The 12,073-nt window shown below is 37.7% G+C and overlaps 1 protein-coding gene across 6 annotated transcripts in view; it reads right to left on the bottom strand.

Annotated features, from left to right (window-relative positions):
• Nucleotides 1–12,073, bottom strand: part of MLLT10 (MLLT10 histone lysine methyltransferase DOT1L cofactor) — a 127,190-nt gene that overhangs the window by 75,714 nt on the left and 39,403 nt on the right. For all 6 annotated transcript variants that reach the window (XM_088150390.1, XM_088150388.1, XM_088150387.1 and 3 more), the window contains 2 exons: nucleotides 2,394–2,497; nucleotides 1,939–2,032 (listed from right to left, as the gene is read on the bottom strand). In XM_088150390.1, the coding sequence (XP_088006516.1) occupies nucleotides 1,939–2,032; nucleotides 2,394–2,497 (198 nt within the window). The remainder of the gene's footprint in view (nucleotides 1–1,938; nucleotides 2,033–2,393; nucleotides 2,498–12,073) is intronic.

Below are 12,073 nucleotides of genomic sequence, written 5' to 3' on the forward strand. Positions count from 1 at the left end.
GAAAACAGAAAGATTATCAAGAGGGATGACAGTAGCATAAAGAGAATTCTAGAAGGGAAAATTAACCAGGAACCTATAAACAAAGGACACTGTAGGAGGAAAAAGATGCAATATGGATAAATACCAGACAAGTCTGAAGGTTCAACACCAAGGCGTAAGAAATGTTGAATTATTTTAACATTTAATTTACTATTGGGGTAAACAGAATCTGTTATAGTAGAAATACATCAGTTCTCTGTATATTGCTTAGACAGTTTCATTCTAAGATCCCAAGTCCATTTCAATTCCATATCAAACTAGAAAGCTATTATTTAAATCACACTTTTGTTAGAACACTTTTACACTGGCTGCTAAGGATCACATACTTCACAATTCCTCATCTCTTATAGGGGATTTTTATACTCCTCCAGCAAGGACAGAATAAAAACAAATAATGAATACCAAACTCATAGGAACCCATCTTCGTAAATATTATTTGAAATTCTACACACAAAATAATTTAAAAGTAAAAAAAAAAAGTACAAACAAATTAGAAAGACTGAAAGCAGAAGCAAATATAGCTAAATCTGTCATATTAAAATGTAGGACACCACTGAAAAAAATCAATTAGATATGATTGATCCCAATTTATAAAATCTGTAAAGATAATGTTATTTGAGAATTGTTTTGCACTCTCAGAAAAGTAAATGCTCATTAAATTATAGACTCTATCATAAACATTTATGCTCAAAAATGCTACAAACAGAAATTCTAAATAAAAACAATAATGCTGCTTCCACAATCAAGAATAGCAGTAATTCTAAGGTAGAAAAACTAATTGGGAAAAAGCAAAGTTAAAATACTTTAAACAGAAAACTTAAATTCCCTGGATAAATGTAAATTCAGACCACAGACACAGATTTATAGAACAAACAAATTCAGTCAATCACAAAAAGACAGTTATCTCTTCAATCCTTAATGCTGCATAGAATCTGACACAAGATACACAGTGTTAATCTGCTTAGAAACAAGGGCCACAATATGATCAGATTTTTGAGGAAAAAATCCAATATACTCATATTTACAGGGTAAACTTTTACAAAATAAAATATAATAAATTAAAAGTAAACCGAAACGTACACTGGGAGAGACAAATCCCTTCAAAGGGCTTATTTATGTAACACTGTGTTTTTATTGTATCCTTTTTTCTCCCTTTCCCTGTGTTTTTCTTCCTCTTTTGGGGGCTATATTGAAGTATATTACAACAATTAACATTCTAAAACGTGAGATATTTTAAAATCTGTAGACTGACAGCTCAAGTCAAATACATTCAACAGATGGAGAAAAAAATGTATCAGATTAACTAGTACTCTCATGAATATTATAAAAGGTGTAAATACTTAACATTCTAAATCTTGCCTGAATTTGAATGTAGGAAGAAAAGGTGAGAAAACACACAAATAAGGCAAGCCAAAAATAAGTTTTAATAAATAATAGAAAATAAAAGTAAGACAGTTCTTATTGGATATGACATTTCAAAAGGGGTTTATATTAAAATGTGATATTTTCAATTACTAGATACAAAATCAAGGATCAGAGGCTAGATTAATTTTGCTTTGATATGATAAGGCAAATATTATGTTCCATTTACACAGACAATAGCAAGGAAATACCTGGGTGACATTTGTCCAAATATCTTTTAGGCTAAAATTATGGATATTCTTCAGGGTACTCCCAAAATGAAAACTTAACTCTCCATTGTATAAAATTGGAAAATCAAAACTACGATCTTTAAATATTGTAATGCACTGAATTTTACATGAATATTTATATCCACATTAAACTGTCCACAACATTTTATTTTAATCAATACTTCGTATAAATGCTACCAGCTCAATATTAAAAATCATATATTTATGAAATGTAGGAATTGCAATGCTGAATTCAACAAGTTCTTACCAGTTTACTGAAATGGTATTTACAGTAACCACAGTACTGGACATTATCTGCACCATTACCTTCTTCTTCACAAAGAAGTCCGGCAAACTGTGCACTGAAAAGGAGAAAATGAAAACAAATGAACAAACAGAAAGAGTCAGCTACTTGCAAACACAGCTGCTTAACAAATTTTGCAATCCAGTTATTAACTTTTGAATTTGGAGCAATTATGATGGAAAACCTATAAAGTTTCTTTATGATATTTAGAAGTAACTAGCAGTCAACATTTGGAGGACAAAGGCAAAAAACCGAAATCTCCCTGAGAAAGTGTAACAGTAAAATAAATCTATTAAATATAACATGTCTGAATAACTCACGTGACAACAGGTGACAACATATTAACACTTTATTTACCTAGATAACAAATGTAGATAGCTCAGAAAAAAACAGGACTATTATCCTTTCTGTTTACTTACCATGTTACATGGAAAGCTTGACGACATCCATGTTTATTACAGGTCATGCAAGCCCCAGAGGCTGCTTTGCTTTCTCTGCCTTGCTCTTCACATATGTAACATGTCTATTGGAAAAAAAATAATACAGTAACGAGTACGTTATTTGCTTTAAACAGGCTAAAACTTGACAACAAAAGTAAGAGTAAACAGATTGAACAGTTCTTCTGTTTTCAGACATGTTACTTTACACTGCATGCAACCTCCACTTGATTATTCCTTAATAGTTCCCAGCCATGTATCATGTAGGATCTCCTACATGGTTAATTGTCCCTACTGCTGCACCACACATAGCACTGGCAAATATATCCATCTATTTCATCATATGGTAGATTTCCACACCAACATTATACAGTCCCAGAGGTTCTCAATAGCAAATGAAACTGAATTGGCTCACTGAGTTTATGCTAAATTTACAGCAGGAACAAATGTAATATGTAAGTGTTTCTGCACAGGAAGTCACAACTGACACTTGGCTTCATAAGGGGCAAATATTAATACTAGGAAGATAAGTGGAATAACTTGTCTAATTTAAGTATTCTGTAATTTGTATGTCATCAAATTACTCTGCTGTTAACTTTGGTTATTTATTTAATTCAACTTACTCTACTAACATGGAAGTACTCCAATAAGGAAAGGATCATGCACAGAGACACAGATGTGTGTGTGTGTGTGTGCACGCATGTATTCAGATGCATAATGAGGTCAATTCTAAAAACGTAAATCTTTTTTAATAAAAACTTTTAGTAACTTATTTACAGGCATAACAAAATATCTATTAAAAATTCCATTCTCAATTATCCTTGAGTTATACACTGGCATGGACTATAGTGCTGCCTAAAAGTTTTACCTATTTTTCAACTTTCATAGTTTGATTTCAGAAATATAGGTCTATAGTGATTGTTTTACAAATGCCAGAACATTTAATAAAACATATCCTTTCAGAGTCCAAAACAGAAACCCTATTTTAGACAGATTTAACAAACCTTCAGCAATACGAAATATACTGAATTCTGATTCCACAAATTAAGTTCAAACAACCTAAATAAATCTCCAAAAAATCACAGAAAAGAGTTACATCCCGGAGTAAAATCAATTCTATAAAATACTTGATATTTTATATTTTTTAGTGCTATTCTCTAAAATTAAACTTCTGCTTGACCAAGTGCACAAGAAACCCTTATGTTTCAGACTTATTCTATGGCAATTAATACAGCAATACAGATGGAACGTGGTAAGAATCTGCCTACATGTAATAGTTACATCTCATCAGTTGAAAAATGTATTAGGCCATGTACTTGGGGAAAAGAAGTTTTATTCGGTGAATGTGCCTGTGCTTTATTTGTAGTTCATGAAAATAATTTTAGAATGAAAATTTCAAAGATTACCTGAGAATATGGTAACAGGCTCTTTGAAAGTGCTGTTCAAGTATTGGAACTCATTTAATTGTCTCATTACATAAACAATAAATGCTGATTGTGGCTTACAGCATCATTTTTTTTTTCTCCAAAATATGCTAAATCTCTATTCTCTCATAATTAGATATACAGTGGTACCTCGGGATACGAACTTAATCCGTTCCGTGACTCTGGGCGTATCCCGAGTTGGTCGTAACCCGACGCAAATTTCCCCATAAGGTTCAATGTAAATCCGGTTAATCCGTTCCGCCCTCCGAATTTGGTCACACCCCGAAGCAAATTTTCCCATAAGGCTCAATGTAATTACCGTTAATCCGTTCTGGCGTCCGCGGACCACGCGTCAGGGGTGGGAAGACGGCCGGGTGCTGCGCGGCGGGAAAACGGCTGGGCACCGCAGAGCAGGGCGGGAAAACGGCCACGGACCACGTGTCAGGGGCGGGAAAATGGCTGCGGACCACATGTCAGGGGCGGAAAAATGGCCGTAGACCAAGTGTCAGGGCGGAAAAATGACCGTACCCCGAGGCGGAGTTCGCACATTGAGGTAAATTTTTGCGGACGGAGCTGGTCGTAACCCGAAAAGTTCGTTAGTAGAGGCGTTCGTATCCCGAAGTACCACTGTAATTCTTCAAATGCATTATGCCTTCGCGTTCTTCTTGATAGCACCTGACTATATCTATCTTTATCATATTAGTAAACTTAAATAAATACTTGTGACTACTTTTCTTATATAAAAATCTGATTCACAAGGAAGTTTTTCAAATATTACAAGTTGAATTGGGACAACTGTAGGCTTAATCCTTAGTGAACATGAACTTGCAAGTAACTTTTGAGAAGTACTATACTAATGGATTAAGATGTAATTATGGTCCTTAAGCATATACAAGCACTCCCTAGGGTACGTAAGACCAACATAAACTCAATTTTATGCAAATGTAGCTAAGATGCATAAAAGTCTCCATTGCACACACAATGCAACGTAGTGCAGTAAGTAGAGGAATACCCAATGTATGCAAAAATTGGATTGTGCCAGGCTTTCTGGAATAGAATGATAACATAAATCAGAGAGTTCCTGCATGGCTATGCCAGTGGTTTAAAACTGGTTACAATTCATAAGAACATAAGAGACTTGCTTGATTGGATCAAGAATGTACACATTCTAACATCCCATTTATTGCAAGAACTCATCAGACTTCTATGGAGTGATCCATAAGTAACGTTTAAGGACAATAGCCTTGTCTTATTATGGTTGCCACCTCTTAGTAAGTAATAGTCTGAGACATCCCATAAACCATTATGAATAGCCCTTTTCTTCCTAAATTTGTTTAATCTCCTTTCAACACCACCTAATGTGGTGATCATCATTGCTTCTTCTATACTAGGTGAACCAGAATTTAACCTTCTTCTTGTATTAACTTAAAAGAGAAAAAAACTTTTTGTTAAACTAAATTTCATTAACATGCACCTGTAAAAGAGGATTTTTCCTAGCCTACCTTCTAAAGGCACTATTCACTTACAAATGCTAAATTCCTAGCTAATATACTGCATATATGACTGTTACATGTTTTGTAATTTAATACCTGCTCTACATAAATAAAACCACACGTTCAAGTTGTATTAACTCTGCATCTATTCTTACTTGTTGCATGCTTATGATGCAAATGTTTTACTAAGACTAGACTGTGGCAAGCTATTAGCAGTGATTTCATAGAATATGATAGAGTTATCTTCTTCCTAAATTAAAATTCTACCCTATTCATCCGACTGAACAGGGTTGATTCCCAGCAGCAGTTTTAAAACAGCAACTCTGCCCCTTTTTCTTTTCCAGCTCTGATATTCAGAAGAAACTAAATACCTCTGAAACTGTATGATCTATCTAATATTAACACTGAATTAGTAATTCTGGTCACATATTTTAACAAGCAATTTTATATATTACTTACTGCCATCTATATTACATATCCTGTGGGGTAACAGATACAAAGGAGCTATGACATCCTTTAGTCACATGTGTCCTTAAGGCATTACAGTCACTCCTTGTTTACCAGCTACCTCATTTAGGAACCATTTGCAAATACAATAATAATAATAATTTTAAAAATTCATTTTTATGACCAAATTTTGTGCATCTGACAACAAAAGACTTCAGTGTGAAACCGACTAATAAAGTTCACAGAGCTGAGCTCATTAACTTGCAGTTAGCACTTTTTTAGGGAAGCACTGCGCTGAGAAGAAAAGTAGCTCAGAAAAAGATAGCTTGTTCAAGCAATCTCTCCACCCTGCACGGAGGCCAAAAAAAAAAAGGTTAGGCACGGAACACTGTGTGAGAGAACTTTATCTAAATCAGAAGGCAGCAACCAGTGATCTTGGCAGCATCTCTCTCTCTGTCATGTGTTCACTTAGCGACCATTTTGCTTCCAATTTAGTGGTTGCTAAATGAGAAGGGGATGTACAAGTACTCAAGGAGAACTTCTGCAGTGGAAGTTTATTCTACTTGCACAATAGGGAAAACCTGGTTATCCTTGTATTCATGCTGCTGCTTCACATGAGTAAAAGATAAAAGAGGGTTATTGTGGTGCACCAAGTTATTTTTCCCCTTCATGGATCACTGCCTTGTCGTGGCGAAGGGGCTTGCGTAACTCAGTGAAGCCATGAGCTATACCGTGCAGGGCCACCCAAGACGGACAGGTCATGACAGAGAGTTCTGACAAAATGTGGTCCACTGGAGAAGGAAATGGCAACCCACTCCAGTATCCTTGCCAAGAAAACCCCATGGACAATGTTAAAAGGCTAAAAGATACGACGCCGGAAGATGAGCCCCTCAGGTCGGAAGGTGTCCAATATGCTACTGGGGAAGAGCGGAGGGCATTTCCAAGTAGCTCCAGAAAGAGTGAAGTGGCTGGGCCAAAGCCGAAAGGATGTTCAGCTGTGGATGTATCTGGAAGCGAAAAGAAGGTCCGATGCTGTAAAGAACAATATTGTATAGGTACCTGGAATGTAAGATCTATGAACCAAGGCAAGCTGGATGTGGTCAAACATGACATGACAAGATTGAACGTCGACATCTTGGGAATCAGCGAATTGAAATGGACGGGAATGGGTGAATTTAATTCAGGTGACCATTATATCTTCTACTGTGGCCAAGAAACCCTTAGAAAAAATGGAGTTGCACTCATAGTCAATAAGAGAGTGGGAAAGGCAGTAATGGGGTACAACCTCAAAAACGACAGAATGATCTCAGTGTGTATCCAAGGCAAACCATTCAACATCACAGTAATCCAAGTCTATGCCCCAACCACTGATGCCAAAGAAGCTGAAGTTGACCGGTTCTATGAAGACCTACAACACCTTCTAGAACTAGCACCAAAAAAAGATGTCCTTTTCATCATAGGGGATTGGAATGCTAAAGTAGGAAGTCAAGGAGTAATCGGAATAACAGGCAAGTTTGGCCTTGGAGCACAAAATGAAGCAGGGCAAAGGCTAATAGAATTCTGTCAAGAGAACAAGCTAGTCATAGTAAACACTCTTTTCCAACAACACAAGAGATGACTCTACACATGGACATCACCAGATGGTCAATACCGAAACCAGATTGATTACATATTTTGCAGCCAAAGATGGAGAAGCTCTATACAGACAGCAAAAACAAGACCAGGAGCTGACTGTGGCTCAGATCATGAGCTTCTTACTGCAAAATTTAGGCTTAAATTGAAGAATGTAGGGAAAACCACTAGACCACTCAGGTATGACTTAGATCATATTCCTTGTGAGTACACAGTGAAGGTGATGAATAGATTTAGAGGATTAAATTTGGTAGACAGAGTGCCTGAAGAACTATGGATGGAGGTCCGTAACATTGTACAGGAGGCAGCAACTAAAACCATCCCAAGGAAAAAGAAATGCAAGAAAGCAAAATGGCTGTCTGATGAGGCATTACAAATAGCTGTGGAAAGAAGGAATGTGAAAAGCAAGGGTGAAAGGGAAAGATATAAGCAACTGAATGCAGATTTCCAGAGAATAGCAAGGAGAGATAAGAAGGCCTTCTTAAATGAACAATGCAAAGAAATTGAGGAAAACTAGAATGGGGAAGACTAGAGACCTCTTCAAGAAAATTGGAGATATCAAAGGAACGTTTAGTGCAAAGATGGGCATGATAAAGGACAAAAAAGGCAGGGACCTAACAGAAGCAGAAGAGATTAAGAAGAGGTGGCAAGAATACACAGAAGAACTATACAAGAAAGATCTTAATGTCCCTGATGTCCATGCTGGTGTGGTCACGGACCTTGAGCCAGACATCCTAGAGAGTGAAGTCAAGTGGGCCTTAGGAAGCATTGCTAACAACAAAGCTAGTGGAGATGACAGTATTCCAGCTGAGTTATTTAAAATACTAAAAGATGATGCTGTTAAAGTGCTGCACTCAATATGCCAGCAAGTTTGGAAAACGCAACAGTGGCCACGGGATTGGAAAAGATCAGTTTACGTTCCAATTCCAAAGAAGGGCAATGCCAAAGAATGCTCAAACTATCGCACAATTGCACTCATTTCACATGCTAGCAGGGTTATGCTCAAAATCCTACAAGCTAGGCTTCAGCAATACATGAACCGAGAACTACCGGATGTACAAGCTGGGTTTCGAAGAGGCAGAGGAACTAGAGATCAAATTGCCAACATTCGCTGGATCATGGAGAAAGCACAAGAGTTCCAGAAAAACATCTACTTCTGCTTCATTGACTATGCAAAAGCCTTTGATTGTGTGGATCACAACAAACTGTGGCAAATTCTTAAAGAGATGGGGGTACCAGACCATCTTACCTGTCTCCTGAGAAATCTGTATGCGGGCCAAGAAGCAACAGTTAGAACCAGTCACGGAACCGATTGGTTCAAAATAGGGAAAGGAGTACGATAAGGCTGTATACTGTCACCCTGCTTATTTAACCTATATGCAGAGTACATCATGAGAAATGCCAGGCTGGAAGAATCACAAGCCGGAATTAAGATTGCAGGGAGAATCATCAATAACCTAAGATATGCAGACGATACCACCCTAATGGCAGAAAGTGAAGAAGAATTAAAAAGCCTCTTGATGAGGGTGAAAGAGGAGAGTGCGAAAGCTGGCTTGAAACTCAACATTAAAAAAACGAAGATCATGGCATCTGGACCCATCAATTCCTGGCAAATAGAAGGAGTAGAAATGGAAGCAGTAACAGACTTCATTTATTTGGGCTCCAAGATCACCGCAGACGGAGATTGCAGCCATGAAATTAAAAGACGCTTGCTCCTTGGGAGGAAAGCTATGGCAAACCTAGATAGCATATTAAAAAGCAGAGACATCATCTTGCCGACAAAGATCTGCATAGTCAAAGCTATGGTTTTTCCAGTAGTAATGTATGGCTGTGAGAGCTGGACCATAAAGAAGGCTGAGCGCCGAAGAATTGATGCCTTTGAACTGTGGTGCTGGAGAAGACTCTTGAGAGTCCCCTGGACTGCTAGGAGGTCAAACCAGTCAATCTTAAAGGAAATCAACCCTGATTGCTCATTGGAAGGACTGATAATGAAGCTCAAGCTCAGATACTTTGGTCACCTAATGCGAAGAGAGGACTCTTTGGAAAAGACCCTGATGCTGGGAAAGATTGAAGGCAAAAGGAGAAGAGGACGGCAGAGGATGAGATGGTTAGATAGCATCACTGAAGCAATGAGCATGAAACTGAGCAAACTCAGAGAGGCAGTGAAGGACAGGAAGGCCTGGCGCAATATGGTTCATGGGGTCATGAAGAGTCGGACACGACTTAACGACTGAACAACAACAACAACAACAACAAAGTTATTTTTTCTTTTTTACTTTCATGAATTCTCTACAAGTTAGTTTTATTTACTGAACAGGTTTTAAAGAGATAAACATCTTTATAGCTACTGCTTTTTCTCTGAATTATACTTGTATGAACCTCTATCATATCAATCCCTCTCTCTGATAATTTTTGGTTACTATTTGCTATCTCTGCAGTATCATTTTAGCAACAGGGCCCCCACAAGAGTATGAAGTTTCCCAAGTCCCAAATTTATAAAATACCACTATACATTGGCTATTTTATTTCAATCTCTTTTCTAAATATTATCACTGTAAATTTTGTTTAACCCTGAACAAAACCTGTTATTTTACTAAGCTACCACTCAAAACTCCAGTTATTTCTTTTCTGGAAAGAAAGTCAATTTTAGTGCCAACAACAAAATGGCACCCCAATGTAATAGACAATAGACTGTTCAAACTCAGATTATTTCCAGAAACTGTAGAAAATTAGTGTCATTTCTAGGGAGGAACTTTCTCCAGTTTGAGAAATGGGCTAATCTACATCCAGGACATACAAAGGCAATTACCATTCCTATGGAAACATACTGAACGTACACATTAGATTTTAAACCATACTTGAACTACTCACACATTGTATTAAGGTATCAATTATAGTTTACCCATTACACTAATTCAAAAACAAACAAGCCATTTTTCATTTTAGAGTTAGGCCCTTTTCATGTATTATTTGTGCCAAATGCATTTTCTGGAAATAATTATGGTAGCACTACAAATGCTGGAAAAACTAATCTTGAGCCCTAACCTGCTATTTGATTTGATTTCATTAGTTTCTTAGATTTTTATCAAATCTTTTCTCTAGAGCCGCAGGCAACTAACCTGGGAATTTTTCAAACTGTTGTCATGTCATCAACCTGTGAGGTAGGTTGTGCTAAGAGAAAATGACAGGTCCCAAGACCCTCTATGATTTTCCATGGCTGAATGAAAACTTCACTGGAAGAAGGAGTGATCCTACTGTAAAGGAAAAGGTGTGACATATTTCCTCCTGAAAAGGTCTTCTTTGAATCCAGCCAATTTGGACAACTATTGTCTGGTCTCCAACCTTCCTTTTTAGGTATTGGGACTTCTGTCACAAGGCACCCTAGATGAAATGGAACATCTGAATCCTTTCCAGAGTTCAGGGATAGACGTGAGGCAGCATTTCTTGGATCTGGTTAATGACTTTTGTTAGGATGTGGGTGGGGGGAATGTGTCCCTCCTGATCCTTTTAGATCTCTTATCTGTTTTCAGTGCAATCAACCATGGCTAACCTTCTGGTTTGCTTGTGAGATTGGGTAGTGGGGGCACTATGCTTCAGTGATTGCGCTCTTATCTAAGTGGGCAGTTTCAGCTGAGAGAGAAACAAGTTCATTCTAGCAGTCACTTCTTTGTGGAGTACTGCAGGCACTGTCCTACTTTTTAACAGCTACATTGAAACTGATAGGCAAGGTTTTGGGTAAGGTGCCATCAAAATGCTGATAATACCTACATATACACTGCTGCTTCAGGGCAGGGCAGGGATGCTATGGAAGTATCGGAAGACTATGAGGGACTGGATGGGATGAAAGAAGCTGAAACTGAATACTGGCAAGATGGAGGTGATGTTTATCCAGAAACAAACTGGTTTTGTTGACTTTGTTAATTAGCCTGGACAGGGTAGCAATCTTCCTGAAGGAGGCAACTCACAACATGAGGGTCACTCTAGACTCACAGCTGGAGGGGGCCTTTGCCCAACCTGGTGCACCTGTTGTACCCTATCTGGAGTAGGAGACTGTGGCAGCAAACGTGTCTTTATCACTTCTAGAATGGCTTATAATGATGTCCTTTGCATGGAGCTGCCTTTGGAAACTACTCAGAAGCTGAAACCAGTTCAGAACACAGCAACCTACTTTCTGGTAAGTAACAGCCATCAGGCTTATATAACACTAGCGCTTGGGATGCTTCCCTGGCTTCCCAAGAACAATTCAAAGTACTAGTTGTTATCTATGAAGTCCTACATGATTTAGTACCAAGGTATCTGCAGATTACCTACTCTTACACTTAGGAGAATCAACCCATTCAATGAGCAATTCCTGATTAGGACTGTTAAGAAATCCCCCATATCATACTGGGAAGGAAGTAAGGTAACATAGTCTGTTCCTATGGAGTACCTTATCCCTGAGAATTCAGATGACAATCTTTGTGATGGTCTTTAGAATGGTATAAACAAAATTGTTCCAAAGCATTTGCAACTAATGATGCTACAGTGAATACCAAAGTGGATAGTTATTAGTTTTTATTGTAGATTTGTTGAATAAATAAATAATAAACCCATGTCTTCCCAGTTATAATCCAACACCTTAATCACTATACCATATTAGCAGTTGCTTGCTTTTCTCCATTCTGAA

This window comes from Python bivittatus, unplaced genomic scaffold (assembly GCF_059951505.1).
Source record: "Python bivittatus isolate LINGU-HERP-01145 unplaced genomic scaffold, Pbiv_v1 ctg000610_np1212, whole genome shotgun sequence".
NCBI classification, from domain to species: Eukaryota; Metazoa; Chordata; class Lepidosauria; order Squamata; family Pythonidae; genus Python; species Python bivittatus.